Raw genomic sequence first — 26305 nt, 5'->3', positions numbered from 1 at the left:
TAAAACTTTGCTTAAGTTTCACTTGGCAATGGCAGTGGGCATGAATTATTCAAGATGTGATATGACAGGTGCAGTGTGCTGATAAAATATCATTTTTATTTCCACTATTAGGGTAGACAATTATTAATCCCACCTGGGATATCAACCAAAAGAAAGACGTGCTTCAGATAAATGCTAATGATTTATTAGAATGAAACCGTATTTGAAAAATCAGATGAATTCATAAATTAAACCCAAATTAGTTTTTTTAAAAGAACAAAATTACTTATGCCACTTTAAAACCACTAAATTTCTAAGTCCTCAATAAATATATTCTGTTTTTCCCTAAAGTGTTGTATCTCAGCCAAAATTCATCTACCCTACTCTTCAATGTCTGTTACTATTTTGACTGCTCATCAGCTGTCTCTCTGAACCTCAAACAGCTGTACTGCTAAGCTTCCAAAAGCATGGCTACAAACATAGGTCTTTCTTAATATCATTAAAGAATGCAAATAATTAACTTTGCTCTTTAGATAAGCAGCAATACATTGTGGTGGTTTAGGATAAACATTGTTCTTCAAGTTAATCCTTTAGAAAATGATAAAACCCTACTTGCTCAACTGTGACAGAGTGAAAAGCTAGTTCTGTCCCCTACCAGCTTTATGAGGGTGGGAAAGTTACAGGAAATTTTCTGGTTTAAAGGAATGAGTCACCATCTGACCTGGAAGGAGAAAATCACCAACCGTTCCAAGAATAAGAGAGTTACTAATGCCAAAACATATTTCAATCTTACTTCTCAGTTTGAGAATGAGATTAAAGAATAGAAGAACTTCCAAAAAGTAAGTCTAAGCAAGTTTCAAGGGACTCCAAGTAACTAGAGTTGTCCGATCATCATAACCACCACTGTGGAGCACTGTCCATATCTAACATAATCAGATTTGGTTGAGCCACGGGGTACAGAGGCCTGACTGTTCCAGAGAGCCTAAAAAGTAAGTGACCCTGAGTGGGAGTGGCTTACCATCTGATTGATATGCTAGCTCCCTAAACAAATGGCTTTCCTAACTTCACCCCATCCTGGTAATCACATAGGAAGCCCCTCCCAGTCGTGGCCCCCTTTACCTGTGTGACTATAAATAAAGGAGAGGTGGGCTACTCCATCTTGTTTTAGGCCAGATCTGGTATGACCCAATCGGTCATACCCCCTCCCATTTGAAAAAAAGTATTGGCTTTTGTGTGTTTATTGATTAGATAAGTTTATTGGTAATTAATTGACTTATTGCCTGCATGCTTCTTCCAGCAGTTAACTCTTCCCTCATCCACATGGGACATGGCTTAAAGGACTTCTTCCTTTAAGTCATCAGGGATCACCTGTTTCCTATAACCAGTGAAGTACAGACGCTCCCAACCTTAAATAGGAGGTGGGCATCTTCACTTCCTTATCAATAACTTTAATCATGAAGAAGCAAAGGTTATATCACTTAATTGTGGAAAAGATTAGTATACATTGCTTTCCTGTCATCAAAATATAAAGATGAGCATATTTATTGTATACTTTAAAGCTCCTTTGTAGTCAGTTTTTTATATCATCGGGTAAAAATAAGGTAGAAAGTTCTTAATCTTCGAATTGACAAGGTCAAATAAAAACTGTTTTAAACTTAGTTATGTTTTTTAAAATATTACAATAAAAAGTATAAGTAAAATTGATTAATTTATGTGAAATTTTTCATTAACAGAACTAATAACTGAATAACATACCACCAATTTAAAGTAGTCAAAAAGGTAAACAAAATGATGAATGATTTGACACAAAAAGGGTAAAAGGAATGAATAGTAAGTTCACAAAAAAAAATAAAAACATGAAAAGATATTGAACCCCTCTAACAATTAAAGAAAACCAATTAAAACAATGAGATTCATGTTTCATATATGAAATGGGGAAAAATTAAACAGTTTGATGACTTAGCCTGGCAAGGATTTGGGGAAATAAGTCATTCTCATACACTGTTGGTGGAGGTGTAAATTCCTAAAACATTTTATGATGATAATTTTGCAATATCTAGCACACTAAACATGTCTGCTTTCTTGATACATAAAATTCCACTGTCACAAATTTACCCTATATAAGTACCTACAAGATATATGTGTAAATGAACATTATAGCAATTCTTATGGGGAAAAAACTCAGTCTACATGTCTATCATGATAGGTTAAATAAAGTTTATCCATATAACTAAATGCAGTCATTTAAAAAAGTGTATGTCTATGTTGCTGATTCAGAAAGTATTATGAATATTTAAGTAAGTGAGAAAATAAGGTATGAACACCATGCATTATGTAATCCCTATTGTAAAAATTGAAAAAGGGTGTACATTAGCACGTCGATTTTGGGAATTAAAAGTTTTTTGGGAAGATTCACAATACTGTTGTATTGCCTTCATAGACAAGTACTGTGCATATGAGTAGAGGGATAATTTGGGTTTTCTACTATCCTATACTTTTTGATTTCAAATATTGGCAGTTATTAACCTTTTTAATAAATGTTAACAGGGATGAACTAGATGATAGCCATTTTGATTTTCTTCTATTTAGTATTTTTTTAAGTACAAGAGATCTGTAAAGGTCACTCAAAATATATCAAACTAAAATTATCTGGGTCATTATTATTCATAATATGCATCATCATGATCAAATGAGTAATTCCATACTGATGCAATATTGAAAAGGCAATAATTAAATAAAACTACAAGTTTGACATGATTCAACAGAGTTCTATATCTTTCAGAAAGGTATTGCAATACTAGGTCTACTAACAAGAGAAAAAGTAATTAATAATTAGAGCTGTCTGGTCATGGGAAGGATAGCCCAACAAAACAGGAAAGCCTGAACCAATAACTCTCACCATGTTACATCTGCCTCCTATACCTGCTCCTCTGCTCTTCTGTCTAGCTAACTTCAAGAGTGCCCTGAGGAATAACCTACCCCAGGGAAGTTATCCGGTTCCCCTTTCCTTCAGCGTTGTGTTCAGATACTTGCTATGCATGTCATCAAGTGGCAGCCCGTTAGAACAGCAGGGCCAGAGACTCTAAGCCCAAACCCTACTAAATCTACGTTTTAAACAAGATGTCAGGTGATTTGTACTTACACAAAAATTAGGGAAGCAGTGGGTAAAAGACAACCCTAGCTGTGCCCACAGTTCCTTTTTTTTTTTAATTTCTTACAGACTGCAGTTTGATTCATTGTACACAAATGGGGTACATGGTTTCATTTCTATGGTTGTACACGATGTAGATTCACACCATTAGTGTAATCATACATGTATATAGGGTAGCGATGTCTGTTTCATTCCATCATTTTTCATACCCCCCTCCCTCTCATTTCCTTCTACATAATCTAAATTTCCTCCATTCTTCTCTCACTCCCCACCCCCTACTCCCCACTATATACCATTCTCCACTTATCAGGGAAAACATTCAGACTTTGGTTTTTTGGGATTGGCTTATTTCATTTAGCATGATATTCTCCAATTCCATCTATTTATTTTCAAATGCCATAATATTATTCTTCTTTATGGCTGAATAATATTCCATTGTGTATATATATCACAGTTTCTTTATCCATTCATCTGTTGAAGGGCATCTAGGTTGGTTCCTCATTCTAGCTATTGTGAATTGAGCTGCTATAAACATTGATGTGGCTACATTACTGTAGTATGATCATTTTAAGTCCTTTTTTTTTTTCTCAGCAAAGGATACAATCAATAATGTGAAAAGAGAGCCTACAGAGTGGGAGAAAATCTTTTCCACATGCACTTCAGATAGAGCACTTATCTCCAAAATTTATAAAGAACTTACAAAACTTTACACCCAATCAATAAATGGGCCAAGAAACTGGACAGACACTTTACAGAAGACATACCATACAGGCAATTAATAAATAAATGAAAAAGTGTTCAACATCTCTAGTAATTAGAGAAATGCAAATTAAAACAACTCTAAGATTTCATCATACCCCAGTTAGAATGGCTATTATCAAGAACACAAACAATAATAGATGTTGGCGTGGATGTGGGGAAAAAGGCACGCTTTTATGTTCCTGGTGGAGTTGCAAATTGGTGCAGACACTCTGGAAAGTAGTGCGGAGAATCCTCATAAAACTTGGAACGAACCCACCTTTTGACCCAATTATCCCACTCCTCGGTTTATACCCACAGATCCTTTGTACACCTGTATCAGGGCATTCATTTTACAGACTTTACAATTTTTGTTGACTTAAGTTAGACCATAAAATTGTTAAGGGAAAGATCTAAGTTTGGTGTAGTTGTTCTACAGCCATTACACCTAGCATTATAATGGATACTCCATAATCATTAAAGCAAGAATGAATGAAAAGCAAGTAAAAAATTTAATTCATTACTTTTTATAGTAATTCGTCAATTATTTGGCAGCATATAAATAGGAATTATAAATGATAGAAAAACTATTTTGATAAAACACTCTGTTTAAATGTATTCATATCTTATAAACACATTACAAAATATTTTTATCCTCACCAAATAGGACATGAAATCCAGGACTATACCTAAAGCCTCTTATCATGTTTGCTCTTTCTTTAAAAAAACAAAACAAAAAACCACACTCAAATTATCATGTAATATCACCAATTGGGGTTCAAGCCAACAGCTGAAAAGACAGAAATAAATTACTTTTAGGTTTCTATTGTTTTGTTGATGACACACAAATTATGCTACTGTTTATCTTTAAGACTGCAGCTGTTGCTGGCTTTGCATCACTGTTTACTATAATTACTGCCTTCAGATTTCATTCTGACCTATATCCCATTATAGGATATGCCCAGGCCAGATAAGCAAGTTCAGAAATCAGCAGTAATCACTGATGTTTGCAAAATTACTGCAGTGAGAAATTCTTTTTTTATAACATAAAAGTTCTTTAATATGTCTTCAACCTTCAACTAAAATCCTCACCTGGCTGTTTCTCGCCACTCAGCTTCCTCACCTTCACGCCAGCAAATCTCATCCAGTTCTGTGAAAAGATCATGAGGAATGTGTTCCTCATCATCATCTTCAGTTCCAAGAATAAACTGTACCCGCTGTGATGGGGTGTCTATGAAAAATCAGAAACACAAATTGCATGTGCAACGAATCTTATGTCCAGAATATATAAAGAATTCTCAAAACTCAACAGTAAAAATAATTAAGATGGGCAATATATTTCAGCACATACTTTGCCAGAGAAGAAATATGGATTGCAAATAAACACATGAAAATGGCAATGACATGTCATCAGTTTAATGATGCGAAATTATCAAAAATGATGTTTTTGATTATTGTTGTTTAGGTGCATTTTTTCAGTGCTGGGATTGAACCCAAAAACTCACAAATACTAGGCAAGTGCTCTACCACTGAGTTATACACCCAGCCCTTTTAATGTTCCTATTGTCTTTAATCTTTTTTTAAAGGAGAAAATAAACTTGCTCATTGATTTCAAAGTCTTGTTCTGGAAAAAATAGGTTACAACAATTGCAACAATCTTATCTACTTGAGAAACAACTGGAAGTTCGGAGAAAATACAGTCAATACGAAAAGTAACTTTGGTCTAGTAGACTGAATTTAACATAGACTATTTTTAAATGCATGGTAAAATAATGATTAAAAATGCTTTGATATTCGAGATACATTATGTAAGAAATAGTATTAGTTAGCTATACTACCAAAGAAAACAAAATTATTCAAGTCAGATATGGATATTGAATATGGAGAAAAATCCTTCTTTAACTCAGTATAATTGCCCTCAGTTTGCTTTGCTGTTGTTTTGTTTTTGTTCCTATACATTCATTGGTAGCAGAAATTTTCAGAGCATTTAGCACACATATGCCAATATTTAAATGCATATTTTATATAAACAAATATAGAAAATAAGCAAAATATCCTCAATATACTTTTACAAGATGGAAAAACATTTCCTTATTACAATTAAAGTAGAATTAATTTAGTGCAAATAATATTTTAAAACACAGTAGAATAATTTATAAGAATCAGATAGTGAGATTCAAGAGGTTCCATAACAATTTTGCTGTCTTATTAGTCAATGGAGTCCTGTGACCTGGGCAATCATTAAATGGTAAAATGCAAAGAAATTGCAGTTAAAAAAAAAAAAGTAAGGCTGACTTCTGATTAGATTTTTTAAGTAAAGTGTCTTTAAAAAAAAAAAATCACATACTTAGCCTGATTTTATTTTGATCAGTCAGTGGGTCAGTTCACTAACTGTATATACTAAGTATCTATTTAGTTCATTTAAGTGTAGAACTACTGTTCTTAAACTCCTTGTAATCTGGTTTGGGATGCAAAATGAATACATAATCACAGATAATATTAGACAACAATAATTAAGCACTAACTTGTTTGGTGCTTGGTGCTATAAGAATAAGAGGAACAAAAACACATGAAGGCTAGCATGGTAGAGGGGGTTTCACAAGGAGAGGTCAGAACTAAGCCAAGGGACATCAACATTAGCAATGCAATTTTTTTTACTATAAGGTAAATAAAAAGATCCAAGAAAACTAATACAAAAATCAATGGTTTAGTTTAAGCAGTGGATTTAAGAATAGGGTAATGCAAGAAAACATCTCAGATGCTGACGTTCAAGATGAAATCTCAAGTCTGAAATCAGTTACATACTCTAAACAGGGATATACAATTATAAACAAAGATCAGATATTTCATAATTAGTAGTTCAGTGGGAATAGGATTGACCAAACTAGAAGCAATCAATAGTGGGAGGTCAGGAAAGAAAATTGGAATTTAATTATGTGAGAAAATTGCAAAGGTTGGTACATAAGGATGAAATTAAAAAAAAAAATGATCTCTTTCATGAGATAACTTTTTAAGAGAGAAAGCTAAGGTGAATCTTGAATACTGTTTACAAAAAACTAACCAAAGTCCAATAACTAGGTTTACTACACTAGGTTGTATCAAGTAATCAAACGAGATGATTTCATCACAGGAAAAGTATAGTACAATAGAATATCCCAATAAAGAGAAACTGGCTGCATGATAGGAACATAGTTACTAGAAAGAGGCAAGGAAACAATGACACTAGAGAGTGGAGGCATCAAAGTCAGGGTGAAGCTAGGAGTGGGACTCCTGCAATAGTGAACAGGACTCACTATTGGTGTTGGGCTCTTTATAATTCTACCAGCCAGGACTGGTCTCCTGGAAGGAGAGAGAGCTGAATTTCAATGGGGGAAACTGTGAATGCACAAACACTTTTCAAACTTTTAAATGATTATGTAAATATTATTGATGCTCGATACCAATGGCAGTGGTAATGGTTGGTTATAATGATGGTACAGATTTAACTGCCCACAATAGGGAGATTTCGAATTTGAAGGGTGAATAGGGAAATAATGGTGCCATTAGTAAAAGACAGTAGTCAGAATGAGGAACCAGTACTGTAGCTGAAGTGCTCAAAAGACAACTTTTGGATATGGTGAATTGGAGATGACTATGGCAAGAACTTGAGAAGAATGTCATGGGGCAGTTGGAGAGTGGAAACTGGATTCTGGAAGAGAGGACAGAGTCAGAAATGGAGGCATAAGTGGCAGTTAAGTAGAGTAAGCATAAGACTACAATGGATGATGACTAAAAAACTGAAGTATATAGACTGAAGAATATTCAACAATGGGGAAGTAGGTTTAGCATTTGCAAGGAGGAAGAATCAGATGAGGAATGCACAGATAGGTAAACAGATCAGTATTAAAGAAATATTTAATGAACATATCCCTTTCATCAAGTAATGTTCTAAGCAGGAAATAAGTAAGGACAGATGTGAACAGAAAAAAAAAAAAAATTCTGCCCTCATGGAGCTTTTATCTCATGAGGAAAACTGTATGTCAGGAAACAAAGAAGAAGATGATTTTGAAAAGCATAAGAAGTCAATAATGTCAGATGCTATGGAGTGGTCATCAATGAGAATGGAATAAGAGCAAAAGGATTTGTCTGGCTTAATTTTAAACAACACTAGAATTTCAAATAACATGTATTACTTTTATAACCATAAATAAGTTAGCTATTTCCATTTGGAATATAGACTATTTTCAACACATGGTTAGTCATAAAAACCAAATTTAAATAATTACACTATTTGAGAAAAGCCAGTAGTAGAATCATAATTGGAAATAAACAAATTCCTTAGCAAACTTTCATCTTTGCATTATCTGCTATGTTATGCATACTGCTTTAATTACTCACATACTAATTAACCAGGGTCTTCAATGGATTGTTCCCAATAACCAGTGGAAATACTTTGTTTTCTGCAGGCCTGCCCAAAAGTTCTCTATTTTAGGCCCTTTCTATGCAACAGTTAACAATTATGTTGACAAACTTTTCATGTCACTATAACAAGAATAATGAGAGAAGTGACTTGGGGAATTTCCATTTTCATATGAGGTTTTATTGTCATGAAATACATAATCCTGATGTACTCCAACACTCAGCTTAAGGAAACAGGTTCACTACATGTTTACCCTTACGTGTTTCTGGATCACAGAGGCTTTCCTTCCTCTCTTTTTGATACTTGAAATAAATTGATATTCAGATCATCTATCTTATGAAATCAAGAAATGATGGCAAATTTGGTAGTTCTGATTCAAACCCATGTCTCCAGTCTCCTTGAAGCTCAATATTTTCCATTTTTAGTTGAACTTTAAAATTTTGTTCATGTTATTTGAATGTCATACACAATCTGTTCATTTGAATTCTATATTGTAATTTAATTCATTTATATAATTGAAATAGCCTACTTTTATTGATGCTAATTAGTAAAATGATTGCAGAGTATTAGATTGACAAAAAGAATTTTCACCTGAAGTACCAAGAACCAACAGATATTTCTTTCCAGAGAGGATTAAGACTACATGCAGCATTTACAAATTGTGTTCCTGAAAACCTAGTTATGTGACTCTTAACTCTTCTCCCACAGTAAGACAAATAGGAAACAGTGGACATATTTTCAAATAGATTTCTGAATAGAGAGATCTGAGATGTGAGTCCCAGTCTGACTCCATTAAAAAGGGAGGACAATAGGGGTGTCTGCCTCTTCCTCAAGCTAATTGAGTGGAGTTCCCCAGAGAACCGAAGGAGTTTTAATTCTCCAGTTAGTTACAGGGACTCTGTCTAATCCTCTCCCTAGCTCTTGAGATTGCTGCTTTGAAGAACATGGTATCTGTGGCCATATGTGGGCCACACCTAAAAGAGAAAAATGAATGAATAAACATGGAATGTGGGCCATCTTAGATTCAGTTAAGAGGCTGCAACAGAAATGAGAAAACTTAAACAGAGAGAATCTACTACTCTAAATGAATGTCTAGGGGATAAAGAGAAATGTACAATAAAGCAGAAGAGAGTGCCAGTGAGAGACTCTCTAGGAGAGAATGAGCAAACTCAAATTCTTGCAAAGCCTGGAAAGTGTGACATCACTTGCAATAGTGCTGATGCAGTAAGAACCTTCCAGACTCATACCCACTAATTCCACCTGTTTTCCTATGCTCCAAATCCGGAAGGATGAGAAATAGAGTTGGGAAGATGGTAGAGTCTCTGGAGTAAAGGAGAAGACATTCAAGACAGGGAAAATTTTAAAGCAATTTCATCTCTTCCTTCAACTACAGTCATCCCACCTACACCAGGAGAAGGTAGAAAAAGTCTTTGATCATTCAAGTTCAAAGTTTTTACTACTAACATGAGGCTAGAGTTTCTAATTATTGATGAGAGGACTTGAATCACCTAAGAGTGACTAGAAAAGTTAGGAAACCCACTGGGTTTCATTCAGGAACACAGAGCAATTCAAACCCCTGAACACATACAAAGGGGCATTGCTAAACAGAAATAGAACTGCTTTATGAGCAGATCTCACAAGGAGTGTTCGCCCTATGTGAGATTTATGAGTCTTACATGATCACAGATCTTTTATATACAAACAGGTATATATATAAACGAATACTTCACTTTTGGATTATATTTCATTTACATAGTAATTAAGTATGATGAGATTATAAAAACAAGAAAATGATAAAACAGATTTTTGAAGTGTGTTTATTTCTTCTATGAGTGAGATGTTTATATACACCATCTCTTGTTTGTGTCAAAATAACCTTGTCAAAAGGGCACTGATATTGATTAATGTCAGATACAAAAAATAAAGAAACTTTAAAAATTGGACATCTCAGCTTTTAAATGTGAATTTTCCCTCCAGCATGAAGCACTCCATCTTACATATGATTACATATATTCAATAGATAATAAATTTGGAAAAGAAACACTTGTAGAACACTTGTGAGACCTAGTATTATTACCAAATATTTTATGCAATTTGTCAAAATAAATTTTACAGCAAAGGGAACAATAATTAAGTCAACAACTAAGTCCCATGATTTACCACCAATTCAAAGGAAAATGACAGTTTACTGGATGGAGCATGAATTTTTTTTTTAAATAAGACTGATAAAGTCCCCAGAATATCAGATGTACTTAAAAGATCAGTGGCATATCATATACATTTCCGATCCAGTTTATCTGGGGGAAAAAAACACCTGGTTCTATCTTATTCTAAGTGTATACTATGTGGGTGATAGTTACCTCATGTTTTCTCAACCTGATTTTATCAGTCAAATAAATTTTCTCTAATTAGCCTGTTATCTCTGTGTCTAGCTGTTGTAGGGAAAAAAAAAAGAACTTTAAATAGACAAAGGAGGTACTTGGGCTATGAAATTAATCAAGGTATGTATGTGCATGTATAAATATATCACAATAAATACCACTAATTTGTATAATTGTAATGCACCAATAAAATGCATAAATAAAAAAGCAAAATAAAAATTGAAATATTTGAGTTACACTAGGAAATCAATTTAGTCCCTGTGTTGGACTTACCCAGTGCAGGAAGAGATAGTATTCTGTGTTTCATGTCACAGCTGTTCTGATTCTCCAATAGCTTGTCAGAGGCCATATCTCATAGCAGCCATGCCTCGACACTGGTATTATATTCCTCATGTCTCTGAAACACTTTTTCTCATCACTAAATCCAGAGATTTATTTCAGTTTACTCTGATTCAATATATTGGGTCTCCATGAATTCAACCCTGAAAACTCAGTTGCTATGTACACAATCCTTAAACGTGACCCATATTCTCATAATTGTGAGACTTATTAGTGTTTCCTCTTATAAAGCATGAACATTACTCATTACACACCTTTAAAATACCAGTCATAAAATAAACTTGAGGAAATAACACCCTCACAGTTATGAATAAAGTGGACCTGAAAATGTGAGACAGGGTGTCAAGTATTCAAAAGACTTTTCTAAGACACGATGATAATAGCAATAGTATAGGAAATGTTAATTTCTTAAAGTAGGATAATCTATTCAATGACAGGAGGTATTTTCCTTGGGTTCAAAATAACATATGGCTCCATGTCTCTGGCTTTTCATTCTTTAAAATAGAAATAAATTTTCAGTATTAGAATACGTTCATAAAAATCTTTTCATGATCATCCTGCTAACATATTTTTAACATCTTAAAAAGGAATTCAGATTATATATGTCTCAGTATAGTAAATATTCAAGATGTTATTCAATGCCTATTTTTTCATGTCTACTGAAACTAGACACTTCAAAATCATATGATACATCATCTAAATTGCAGTACTATCAAATCAGAAAAAAATCTATAAGTTAAAATAAATATTTCTGCTATACTGGTAGGTATTTTATTTATTTTTGTTAAGGTCACTGAAGTCATTGAGCACTTTAATACAATTGCAACCAAGAATATGGTAGACCAAAATAAGAGTGTACGGCTATATTTACTAAAACATACAGTGGAAGTAAAAATGACAACATAGAGAAGTTTGCCTAGAGAAGAAGGATCTCAGTCCCTTAGCAGTCTTTTCTGGAATCTACAAATACATCAAAAGACAGCATTAAGAGGATGAAAACAGTAGTCACAATTGTAAGAAGATATTTTGAATATAAAAACCAACAAAGGACTCATATCCATGATATGTAAAGTACTTCTATAACCCAATAAGAAAAAATCCAATTAAAATAATGCACAGCTTTGATAGGCACTTCATGGAAACAGATATTCAAATAGCAGCACTGCTTAACTTTATTGGTAGTCAAGAAGCATAAATTAGAATGATAAGATATTATTATATACCTTGCCTGGATGGCTAACAAAAAGAATAAAATCAACAAGTGTTAGTAAGGATGTAAAACAACAAAAGCTCTAAGGCCTTGCTGGTGGGAGTGCAAAAATGGACCTGATTATTGAACATTATTTATCATTATCTACTAATACACATGCTTGATGTTTCAGCAATAAATAATTTCACTCCTAAGTATGAGAAGTGCATATGTGTACTAAAAGACAAATATAAAATGTTCATAGTAACTTTATGCATAATGGCTCCTAATTTTATACGCTCCAAATCTTCCCCAATAGTAGAATGCATGGTATATGGAAGCATAGTATATGAATGCAAATTAATAGACTAAAGGTATATCCAAAAGCATTGGTGAATTCCACAAACAGAACATTGAGATACAAATGCTTCCCAAATGATTTCATTTACATAAAGTTCAAAAAAGAAACAATCCGTGAAAAGAACAGGCCAAGGATCCTTTTGAGGAGGAAGGATAGTACTGACTGCAACTGAGCAGAAACGGGCTCAGAAGTACTGGCCCAGGTGGTAGTTATACTTCTGACTCGAAATTTAGTGAGTTCTATATTTGTTTCCATATTTTAACCTTTGTGAATATTGGTCTTACACTGTACAATAAAATGAATTTTAAAAATCACTTTGATATTCTTATATATTACCCAGTTGGGAGTTAAAATAGGATAGAAAACCACTGACTATCAAAACAGCTCATCAAAGTCATGTTTTCTGCATTTGCTTCATTTCTCCTGAATTATGTGCACAGTTTACTATCTTAAGCCCGGAAAAATCCTATGTCTAATTCCTGGGTTGTACTAGTTTATACAGTACATTTGTGTACCATATTTTAAACAACTATTTAATACTCTAGTGTTTTGGTTTTTTAGACTTAATTCTACTGCTTATAAATTAGTTAATAGTAAGTGACATAATCCTATCATCTTTCCTGCTATATTCTTTGCTGGGAAGCTGAAGGGAAAAAATCAATGTTAAATTGTTCTGAATTTCATTCATCTTTCATATTATCATTGACTTCAAGTTCATGCTTCCTACTGATCATTTTTAAACAGCTAAATTGTGTTCCCAGTTAAAAACGTAATTTCAAATTATTCAAGGTGAATAAAGGATGACATTAAAAATAAAAAGATGTGGGCTGGGGAGATAGCTCAGTCGGTAGAGTGCTTGTCGTGCATGCACAGGGCCCTGGGTTTGATCCCCAGCACCACAAAAAAATAAATAAATAAAAAGATGCAAAATTTTAACATTTTAACAATTAGGCAATTTACTGAAATAGAAAGAATTAATCATTTTCAAATTCTTATATGCAAATTATTGTATTTATTATAATATCAAAAGTAAGCAGAACTTATTTGTGAGTATCAAATTTTTTGTATAATCAAAATATCACCACCACCACTACAATACAACCCCAAAATCTGGGTCTATCCTTGAACTCACCTAGGAATTGCATCCTAACTATTGGATCTGGTAGACTGAACCTATCATTTCATGTCTATGACATAAGCATAATCTTCTTAGGCTTTAGAAAAGCCTTTTCTTTTACTTGAATGCAGGACTACCAAAACCAGATTCCTTACAACACTATATTGCATGATTGAGTCCCATAATAACATAGGATTCCACTGATATTGCCCATATATTGGAAAAGACAAAACTTTAAAAGTGTCAAAATTTAAACATTTCTCCAAAGACTTTTTGTTAAATTGGTGTCTGCTCCAGAAATTTGGGCCCAAATTATTCCATGTCTTGAAAAATGCATACTCCAATTTACAGTATAAAACCTCCAGGTTCCCAGCACAGGAACTAAATGCTCCCTTGAATTCTTTTCTTTTATCTCTTTGGAAGTTAAATTATGAAGAATTTTGAGGCACCTGCATTAATATCTTCAAAAGACTTTCTTTGGAATCATTCCAAATAAAATAAATATTCCTTAAGTGGCTAGAAGTTTTCTTTGAAGTCTTCAGCATAGAAATTTCATATATCCCCCTATGCAGAATTCCAAATCCCAAATCAAAGTGGAGGGTGTCAAGAACACAGTTTCAGTCTCAGTCTGTGACTAAATATTTAATTATCAAGGCAACAGAACTGACTGTGAAGTAGGGAAAACGGTAGATGATCATTCCCAAAGAAACTAAAAACAGTGAACTGTAGGAAGTTCTGCTGCTTAGGACCATCAGGATGCTAAACAGTTGTCCCTGTTAAGAGAGATCTTACGTCTAAACATTAACAAAGATCTTCAGATTGTTAGGGGAGGAAGGAGGTAAGTGGCATCCAAAAATAGTGACTGACACATGAGAGAGAAAATCTGGACCACCTGAGTTATTTCCAAGTTTCACAAAACAAAGACTCAAAAACTTCTTAGGGTAAATGGTTCTTGATCTCGGCCTAATATTAAATTATGTGTAAGTATTTTTTTTTACAGTTTTCTTTATGGAAACACCCAGAATTAAATTAAAATCTTCAAAGGTAGGGCCCAGCATCAATCTGGTTCCTTTTAAAGCTCCTCATATTCTAAAGTGCAACATGGTTTGACGAGCAATGTTTTAAAGCAGTGCTTATCAAATCTTAACATGCGTATAAGGCACCTGAGAGCATTGCTAAAATACAAATTCATATTCAACAAGTCTGGGGTAGGACTTGAGATTCTAACAAACTTAAATGATGCCAATATTTCTGGTTTATAGACCACAATTGAATAGCAAAGGCTTTAGAAGATTCTCAGCCTTAGTACCAAAGTAAATCACCTGATGTAATTTGCTTTTTTTTAAGTATTCATATGGCCTCACACACAGAGATTTGGATTATCATGTGGCTTGGTCATCAATGTTTTTAGAAACCCCAAGTACAGTCAGTGTTGAGAACCACTATTCTAGGGGAAAAAAATTACATGAATGTGTCCACCTATGTAATAAAAGAAAAGTAAGTCAGAGCCAGAGGAAATAAGCAAAAGATAATAAATACAATTTGTTTTGCTTATTAAATGATTCTGAGGTTATATGAATGTTTACTCAAATACTAGAAGATGATAACTCATCATTAAATCTTAGTCTAAAAGACTAAGCCATTTCCACAGTCTAAGAGGAAGTCTTTATTAAACTATAAGCAGATGGAGATTAAGAAATATCTACCCAACAGTCTCTTTCTTATACTCTCAAATATCACTTCATCAGACAGAAAACATCTGAATATATGAGATACAGTTCACTCTCTACTCTCTGTCTGCTGAATCAGAGACAACCACCTTTCTGTCATGCTAGGAGGGAATACCCAGAGTACCTTCCAGAGTAGCTTGTGCGCTCTGTCACCAGCTACCATTCTACCCCTGGCAGGAGTACATGGGAGTTGGAGAGGTGTAATGCCTATCACTATACAAGTGAAGGAGATAGGGAACATACTGGTAGCAACATTTCCAAGCAAACTAAGACATCGTTGCATAGATATGGCTTGGATACACCTTGCAAGTTTAAAAATGAGCAGAGAGAAAAAACTTAGGTGTTTGTAAAAATACTACAAATCAATGGAGAATAAAAATAATCTTGACAGATCAAAGGAAGATCATAGCTCTGAAAATTGCCTACTTCACTGTAAGAGGATATATCTAGAAATAGCTGAGGAGTCTCAGTAGACTATAAAAACAGAGACTCTATCAAGAGAAAAATAAAAAGTGATTAGGAAAGGACAGGAGGAAGTGTAAAGAAAGAAGTTCAAGGAAACTAAAAATCAACAGCAAAATTAAACTTATCCTAGAAGTAATAAAATGCAGAATTGATGCCACAAATAATCAAACGGTACCATAGGAAAGTAACTTTCAACTACTGAAGAATGGGACAAAAAGCAGACATTGGAAATCCAACATGCAAATGACTAATAGTCAAAATGAAGAGAGCAAAGCAAATGGAATAGAATCAGAATAAGAAAATTTTTCCTAGTGGAAAAATATCAAAGTATGAAGATTGGGAAGACCTTTTTAGTATACCTACTATTAGATCTATCTCCGCAAGTTTTCTTAATTAAAGACCCACAGAAAAAATGTCTATAAGCATTCAGGCTTAAAAGACATGAACCTGAAAGATGGAAAAAATGCGGCAATTACAAAATTTTCTACAACACTCAGTAAAAACAAATATTGAATAAAGGAGTATCTATAGAGCTTTTGAAAGTGAAAGTACTACCCCAGATTTTTATGCAGTTAATTTATTTCAGGTATGAAATGAATTTCAGGAGAATGTGGGTTAAGGAAAGTTGAGAAAATATTTAAAACAGGAGAGATTCCTGTTTAAGATGTTCTGAGGACTGGGAATGTAGCTCAGTGGAAAGTGCTTGCCTCATATGCACAATGCCCTAGGTTCAACCCCAGTACTGCAAAAAACAAAGCAGAAAGGCAGTTGGGAAAGGGAAGTCAGTTAGATTACAAATTGTATACAGTTCCAGAAATTATGAGAAAAAATTAGAAATATCCTTTAGTTTATTAAGAGAAATGAGGTTGGTTGAAGGTGTGGACATACAGGTCTGCATGTTTAATGGAAGTGAAGTTAAGTGAGTTCTTTTGGATGACAGGTTTTCTAAGGTAGAAGGCAAGATAATCTTCTAAAGGATGGTAAAAATAGGCGATGCTGAAAAATGGTAAAGAAGTTTGAAAAATAATTATTTCAAACACCAAAAAAATGCAATAAAATTGAAAGGAGATGTAAGATTTCCTTGAGTCAAGAATATATAATGGTTACTTATCTTCCCTGACAAATGAGTATTTTCACCATGCTCTGTTACTTAAGGAGGCAGGAAGGAAGCAGGGACATGGGGGAACTTCAACATAAGTATGTTTTTTAATAGGGAGTGAAGATATGAATAAAACTAAAACAGAGGATCTAAGGTATTTAGAATAATGGCATAACTGTCACTAAAATTATAAGCTCTGAAACTGGGGTAGTATAAGGAAAGAACCATAATTTGTGGATAGAAAAAAGTAGAGAGGTCAAGTCATTGGGCAAGAAAGCAAGAAGTAGAGAAACTATGGTCAGTGGCTGAGGTACATTAATGACTTCAGAGATGGAGTACTTACAGTTGGGTTGATGAGCCTAGTGCAGTGGCAGAGAAGGTCAGAAGGTCACAGGAGTTGGGAAGGTCAAGGAACTGACAGCCTGATTCTTAGTTATGTCATATATATATGGGTTCTCATGGCACTCAGTAATTATTGAAAACTACAAAAAAGACATACTTTGGTATTCTACATGTACTTTCAAAGGATAAACACAAAATATTCAGGTCCCAAGAATAAATATGGGTAGCCTTACCAATAGTGTGAATGAGAACTTAACAAAGATATTTTCTTCTGGATTTTTAAACTACTTAGAGCAATGACAATTCTTTATATAAGTTATCCAAGGTTAAATACAAATAGAATTGGGGACAAGGCTCATTGGTAGAGCACTTACATAGCTGGGCAAGGCCCTGGGTTCAATGCCCAAACACCATAAATAAATAAATAAATAAATAAATAATAAGAAAGAAAGAATATGTATGACTAAGCTTTACTACTTTATTTTATTATCTATCTTCTAAAACTAGTTCAATTTTCAATTTCACAAAGCATATAAATAAGTGAAAAACAAAGGTCAATCTTGCCCCCTTTTCTCCCTGTCTGCCCAAAATCTTTAAAATAGTATAAACGACTTTATGTGTATGAGATATTACTGCTAATTATAGATTGCAGAGCACATATATTATTACAATCACAAATTCAATAAAACAAGAAGTCCGCTTACCAAAAGAAGGCGACTCCCGTCCATCCTCTAACCCTGAATCTCTCTCTCGATCTCTTTTTCTGTGTTTGTGACCACGATGCCGATGACGACGGTGGCTTTTCCTTCCTCCCAGGGGCACATGAACTCCAATAAACAGTGTTCTATGACCTTTATTAGGAAACAAAGGCACACATTGAACTGTATATTCTTCCAGAGCACAAAAGGTGATGATTTATATGCTAATTGAAACCAATTCAATTCAATCCAACAAATAACTGTTGTGTTTGTGACATGTAAGTCGTGGGCTTTTGCTGTATTTTAGCATTACATTTAAATAAGAATACCACAGGTCTATCACAAATATCTATAATACTCATTATTTGGTTGTATATTTTGAACTAGCATTAATTTATTAACTAGTTTATTAATTCCTCTGTCTACTACTGATATTTCATCATACTCATTTTCATTAGAAAAAAATTCTGTTCTACCATCTCCCTACACTCAACTGTTATCACATCAATTCTCTTCCTTTCAGTGTATAAAAAAACCTCTATCTATAATTAAAAAAAAAAAAAAGATTCCACTCATTCTCCTACTAAACCAAATCCTACAGAGTTTTTTCAGTTCTACTTCCATCTGTGGCATTTAAATTTCATTGAGTACTCTCTTCTCTGTGACATTACTTTCCTTTGGTTACCTCCCTCCTCAGTCTTTGTTTAATTCATATTAAGTCCATTGCTGAGGCTTGTTCTATTTACCAATTCAAGATTGGGGATCTCAAGGACTCTGTCCTTAACCTCACACTTATAACAACCATGCTGCATAATCTAGACCTACATCTTGATTGAACTTCTCTCTTGAACTGCCAATCTACATATCCTCTATCTACTAGACATGTTCACCTAGACATCCTTCCTGCAAGTATGTCAAATTCAACATGTCTCTGGAGTTCACCTTGTCTGTTTTCCATATCTCAGTCAATATACCATCTGTCATTTCAAAGTCAATTCAACTTATCATCAGGTCTGGACTCCCAAATATCTCTTTCTGATTTTCGGGTGAATGCTTTCTTGCTATATCCTCACATAGCAGAAAGAAATAGCATCTCTCTCATCTCTGCTGTAAGCACACTAATTCCATTCATGAGGTTCTACCTTCATGACTTAATTAGCTCTCAAAGGTCCCACTTCCATATAATACCACATTGAGGTTTAGGACTTCAACGTATGAATTTTGGAGGAGGCACAATATTTAGTCCATAGCATTCTGTCCCTGGCCATATTCAATGTCATCTAGATTTTCTGTTTACATACAAAAATTTTAAAAATAAATTTACATATAAATTATATAATTTTGTGGTTTTATTTAGGTCTCTGATCCATTTTATCTTAATTTTTTAAGCAAAATGTGAGGTCTAAGGCTAGATTCTAATCTAAATACATAATACATTAATTAGGTATTTACCTAAATGAGTTGAAAATAAGTCTACTGAAAAAAATACCTGCATACAAATACTTACAGCAGTTTTATTCATAATTGTCAAAAATGGAAGTAATCATGTTGTCCTTCAATAGGTGAATGAACATACATCCATACAATGAAGTATTATTCAGCAATAAAAAAAATAATCTGTCAACTGCAAAAGGACATGGAGGAAGCTTAAATGCATATTAAGTGATAAAAAGATAGCCTTAAAAAGCTAAATAATATGAGCCCAACTATATAGTATTCTGGAAATGAAAAAATATCTAACAGTAAAAATATAGTACGTACACAGGGAAGGTGTAGAAGTTAATGGGTGAAGCACAGGGCATTTGGGAAAAAGTTAAACTACTCTGATACTGTAATGGTGGGTACATGTCATTATATATTTGTCAAAACCCACAGAACTATACAATGTAAAGCGAACTCTAATATAAATTATGGATTTTAGTTAATGATTATTTATTACCATTGGTTCACTTTAACAAATGCACTGAACTAATACAAAATATTGATAATCCGAGAAAGTGTATACAGAGGGAGAGGGAATATACGGGAACCCTAGGTACTTTCTGTGCAATTTCTCTGCAGACCTAAAACTGCTCTAAAACATAAAGCCTATTAATTCTTAAAAATTCAGGACTTATAGATAATCATATCACTGAGTAACAATAGAAAAATTTATAAGAAAGAAAACTATAAGCAAATAAGGGAATATTTGTGTAAGCTATCAAATTACATATGAAACAATTACAAGGGGTTCTCTTAAGAAAATAATAAAGTACTTGGTCAAAGAAAACTTACTTTCTCTGACAAATAGAACAGACAGCCACACTGTAGATGGAGTGTTTCTCTCCCCCAAGATTCACATATTGAAGCCCCAACACTGTGACTGGATGAAGAGAAAGGGCCTTTATGGAAGCAATTAATGTTAAACGAGGTCAATAAGTGGCCTGGATCCAATTAGTGCTCTTTAAAGAAAAAGAGATTAAACAGCTCCCTCAATTGTTTTCTCTCTGTGCACACAGAGGTAGTGTGAGGACACAGCAAGATGGCTTCCACCTGTAAGCCAAGAAAGGGGACTCAGAACCAAACCTACCTGGCTTGCAAGTATCTTGATCTTGGATTTCCCACCTCTAGAACTGTGAGAAATGGATTACTGTTGCTTAAGCCACCCAGTCTCTGGTGTTTTGTTATGGCAGTCCCAGCCAATGAACTCAGCAAGGAAAGCCAAAACCAAACTCCTTATAGTAATATTAAGTTTTAGAAGACATGTCATTAACATCATGAGATTTCAGAATAATTCAATGCATATCATCAAAGCTGACAGTGTTTCTTCAAAGAGTAAATTAATTTTACTGCAATGAATTTGCATTCCAAAATGGCCATGTTTGTACTTAAACTATGTAATTTTCCATAATTCATGAAATAAACAAAATAGAAAATACTTATTTTTGAGGTAGGGTCAAAATACTTCCAAATTCCTAATAGGACTGAAGTGAGATTGGCATTCTTCTAATGCCAGAGGAAAATCTGATATAATACATATTTTAGTACAGGATATTAATCTTTTATAATTCTGAAGATAATTATAGATCAGTCTTCTGGAAAACTGCAAAGCTGAAAAATAGTTCCTATATTCAGGTTTCTGTCCTGTATCCATGTAGGCAAATGAAAAATGATAATTGGTTCAACTTACATATTACAGAGCATGAAAATGCACAAAAAGTTCTTTACTAATAACAAAGGCTATATTTTGGACAAGAAAATAAAGGGAAGTGAATTGATATCTATTTGTATCTGGTCCCAGTTATTATTTTATGCATCACAATATTAAGTTATTTTATATAAGAAATATAAAATAGTAATGTAAAAGCATGATCTGAGTTTGTGCCAAGTGCTCACTTCTTAATCTTGTCTCTAATATATGTCCATCTTGAAAAAAGTCATTTTATATTTCTAAGCCAATGATATCATGGAAAAAATTAAAATATTTGTTCCTACATCAATTATGAAGGTTTGTTTCATAAAACAAAAGATTCAAAAAAGTTGAGTCATATTTCAACTCTCACAATTAATGAATACATCTTCTCAACCCCATTTAGATTTAAAGCAGATCAGCAGAGCACAGGGAGTTTGGGGAAGTAACCGTTTGCCACCTCTCAAGTGTTGAAGAAGAAACTGTTGGAAGTGTAGGTGGCAATGTTAGCATCCCTCTGAGAACACACTGCTCGCCAGAATCTGGAAAACTGCCTTTCCTCCTGCAGCTCCTCTCTGGCTGAAGCATTTCTTGTTCAACTTAGCACTGCCTCTGTGATGGCGCACTGCACCTTTCCTCCCATAGCTAAAGGGAAGTGCCAGGGGCAGGAATGACAGCAGGTGGTGTGATTTCAATATAAGATGAGAGAAATAGTGAAGGACAAAGAAATAACAGGAGAAGGTGACTGAGAAAAGATTAAAGTAAGTAGGATTAAAAAGGACAGAAAAATAATAAAAAAGAAGAGCAAATTATAATAAGGAGAAATACGAATAGAGAAGAAATAAATAAATAGCTAAGTTTTATGGGGAAAAAAATAAGAGGAAATATAGAACGATAATTACATGTGACACCCTTATATATTTTATCAGATCAAGAAAGAGAAAGGGTAGTATGTTTCATTGTTTTTACAAGGCATTTGATATATGTGAAGCTGGTAAATATTGTCTTTGTCCTCCTGTTTTCTACCCAATTCCTGAAACCTTTCCACTGAGCCAAAAATTCACTTCTCAAAGCACTCTTCACTTTTCTTGTTCAAACACACCCCTCTTTTTCTGGAGGAGACTGCTACTCTACAACCTCTCAGTGACAGCTGCTTCTCTCCACAGTTCTCCTGCAAGATGAGAAGTGCCTCTCTTCCTCCCGCCTCTCACTGGGTGAGGGGAATAGGTAAGAGGGTGCTCCTTTGTTCAAACGCTTCCCCTCCATCCTCCCTGAAAGCCCTGGGGTTTCAATCTCATGGTGGATTTTATCACGAACTACACACTTCATCTCATGGTTGCCATTATCTGCTAAGGTCCAGGTAAAACACGCCCCATAAAAATGTAAGCTCCTTCCTTGGCGTCACTCACCAGTATCATCCCTGCCTTAATCTGTGAGGTTTCAAAGCACACATAAACAATTGTGTGACACTCTTGGCCTTTCAGTTCCTTGAACATTCGCCTTACAATGATCTTGCAGTCCCTGATCTTGCAGTCCCTCTAACACCTCAACCGTATGCATCATACCACTTCCTTTTCTTTATTACTCATGACCTGTGGTGTCCTGACCTCAAATATCTGTCAGTCTCACTAAGACCTCATAAGAGCATCTAGAATATGTGGAGTCTGAAGTTTAATCAGACTTTTAAGAAAAATAATACAAAATTATGAATATAAAATTAAGTATGAGAGTAAATTTTAAACTGAGCAGATATTACAGCAAACTATGTTTTAGAAAGTTGATACATGACCCAAAATCATACAATACAAAAAATAATGATATTTCTATCAATTAAATCTCCTTATAATATTTACAATTCTTTTTTTTAGCTTAGGTTGTAGGTAAGTATGTGCCTTATACAAGACCCTGTGGCAGTCACGGTATGTGTATGTGTTGTGTGCTCTGTTCTCATGGTCATACATTGTAGAAAATATGTGAATCTAAGATAATTAACCATTAATGTCTAAAAACATTTTTTTTTTTTCATTTCTCTTCATTCACACTTCCCTTCATGTTAGGGCAGGGTACTACCTTGTCTGTGGATATAGATTTGGAGATACATTTTGGTGAAGTTTAGGAGAGCATATTTATGGGATTTATAGTCACTTCCATATGTGATAAGTTATTCTTAGATATCTTGGAGTAGAAATAGCTTCCAGGAATATATCCACTGTGCCAAACTGCCCTGACATTGTGACACAAAGGAACGGGGTATGTGGTGCCACAAACTGAGGAGGTATCCCAACTTCCTATCATTGGATGTTTGTGTGTAGTCAAGAAGAAGCAACATTTGAATTGTAGAGTCAAAAGTCAGCTACCACAAAATTCTGCCAAATCTTACAGGTCATATATGCAACAAGTTTCATAGAATTATCTTAAGTTGTAGAATGACACTGAAATTTTTCATGAAATTATAACTAAATTATAAAGATGAAGGAAAGCTTTAAAAACTATAATTTAATAAACATAAATTTCAATCACTCCTAATAAAGACTAAGTATTTTCCATATTACCAACAGAAAATAATATTATATAATAATTGATGTCAAGGTAAAAAATGTAGGGAAAAGTATTACAGATGTAGGTGAGGCAGTTAATTGAAAATATTGTGCTCTTTTCAAAGTTTTATGCTCTTTCATTATCAGTTTCCATTTTTTCTTATTCTAATTAAATACTCAGCTCTGTACCTAATATTCATTCAAATTTCGAATACTTTTTCTTAGAGAGAACCCTCAAAATTGCACAAACTTCAGCCCCACAAACCCTAAATTCATACCCAATACAATTCATGTGTGGGTTACTCCCACTTTTCTATCTCCAACTCAAACTTGTCTCAGACTCCAAGCTGGTGTATCCAACTGCCTACTCAACTGCATGTCAAATAGACATCTGAAATCCAGATGTTCAGGACTACACTCCTAATCCTCCCTAGTCCAGCCTCCTCCAGTAATCTGCTCTCCCTTAAACATCTAGTTGACCATAAAACATTCTGCTAACTACTCAGACCAGAAACCTTTGAATCATTTTCGATATCTACCTTTCTCTAATCCAATCATTAGGAAATCTATTAAGACAACTTTCAGCACATATCCTGAACTGAGCCGCCTGTTGTCATTTCGCTACACCAGCCTGGTAAGGGCCACAGTCACACACATCCCTACCTGCAGATGACTGCTATAGCTTCCTAAATGCTCTTGAATCCACCTTTCACCCCTGCATTCTGCTTGTGAGGTCCTATTAAAAATGCAAGTTAGATCATGCCATTCCTCTGCTAAACCTTCTATGCTAAACCTTCATTATAATGTCTCTGTGTTTCTCTCAGAGAAAAGGCCAAAGTTTTCCCAAAGCTCCACAAGACCCTCCATGAGCTGCAAGGCCACATCACTGTTAGCTCCCTGATCTCCTCTCCAGCAAATCTCCTCACTCCACTTACTAGAGCTACATGAGCCTCCTTGCTAGGGTGGCCACTTTAGGGACTCTGCACTCTTTTTATTCCATTTAAACTATTCTTCCCACTTGGCTAATCCTCACCTCCTTCAAGTTTGGTCATAATTAACATTCTCAGTGAAGCTTACCCTTAACATCTGTTTCATTTCATACCCTATTTTTTTCTGAGCTCTTAATGCTCCTCATTCTCCTCTACTGATATTTTTTCTGTAGTATTTAAATACCATCTAATTTACTTATGATATAAATTTAAGAAGGCGGGAATCTTTCTTTGTTCACTGATGTATCCCAGGTACCTAGAACAGTGCTTGATAGTTTTGGATGCTCAAGAAATATTTGCAGCATAAATAAACTTTTCCATAAAAAGAATGATTTTTAGGTAAAATGTATAGATGACATAATAATGCATTATACTATTGAACACAGTAAGAAAGGGATGGAAAAGCTAATGGCCACAAATCAAAGCAACAGTACTAAAACTACATAGTCATGTCTGTGGAATTGTAGAGAAAATATTTTCATGTTTCTGCATGGTTAGGGACTCCTAAAGCAAAATAAATAAATAAATAAATAAATAAATAAATTAGATAAATAAATAAATAAATAAAACAGGAATCTGGGTTAAAGGTTGACTGAATAGAGACCAGGAGAAATAAAGACACTTATCTCCTAGAGCTATGTTTACATCTCACAGTAGAACAAAATCCCAGAGCTAATGGTTTATATTCTAAAGGATTTAACTGGGACTTTCCCCTTCTCTTCACTGAGAGAATTTGTTTTTGTGGGAGATATTCCCTCTCTCAGTAGAGGTAGAGACAGCTATGTAATAGTTCCTATAGAAACTCCCAGACTCCTCATTTCAGGGCGTCCCTCCTGTGTGCGCAGAACTGTGTGCATCCTTTTCTGAAGAAGAATAGGGCATGGATAGGCAATGTGACTATGGCTATATGTAATAATAATAGTTTGCCTCTAATCCAAACACCTAATGTTTGCTTTTAAGACAAAATAAATAAATACAGATATTTAAAATTTGCCATTGGATTCAGGAGATTTTCTACAAAGATTATATGAGATAATACAACAGATGTAAATACTGAACACAAACAATATCTGTCATGTAGTAGACACTAACACACGGGAGTTCTCTTTTCCCTTCACACTGCTAATCTGAAGTGGCTTCATGGAATAAGAAAGGGGAATGAAATTTTTCTGTTCCATTTCATTGTCTTTCTGCTTCTCTCTCTATTACCAAGTTTTCTATAATAACACTGACCTAAAGAACTAGGGAATCACCTTAGATCCTGCAGAACACTGTATACACATATTTCCAGATTTGTGTTACCATAATTTTTACTACATTATATCCAAAATTAAAATTTTAATCCTGGTTGATTCACTTAAGAAGACAAAGATATCCAGAAACTAATGATGTCATTGGGCTTAAATGGCTTAATAATTATAAATCCCCATCTGAACTGTTTTTCAAGATTACATAATGAACAGTTGTTATAAGCAAAGGCAAAAAAACTTCATTAAAAGAGGGAATAGTTTCAAATGGACATATCTTAAGTCAATCAAAATGTTTTTAAAAAATTGACTTTATATTTTGCTAAAAACCCCAAAGTTAAAAATACAGTCATATTGATATGAATACATTTTGAA

General features: G+C 34.1%; 1 protein-coding gene across 1 annotated transcript in view; it reads right to left on the bottom strand.

Moving 5' to 3' along the window:
- Nucleotides 1-26305, bottom strand: part of SLC4A10 (solute carrier family 4 member 10) — a 307725-nt gene that overhangs the window by 111492 nt on the left and 169928 nt on the right. Inside the window, 2 exon segments of the mRNA XM_079131852.1 lie at nt 4961-5099; nt 17995-18141. Of these exon segments, the coding sequence (XP_078987978.1) occupies nt 4961-5099; nt 17995-18141 (286 nt within the window).

This window comes from Sciurus vulgaris (genome assembly GCF_902686455.1).
Source record: "Sciurus vulgaris genome assembly, chromosome: 3".
NCBI lineage: Eukaryota > Metazoa > Chordata > Mammalia > Rodentia > Sciuridae > Sciurus > Sciurus vulgaris.
The sequence above is the reverse complement of the archived record's forward strand: the minus strand, read 5'-3'. Positions and strand labels throughout refer to the sequence as shown.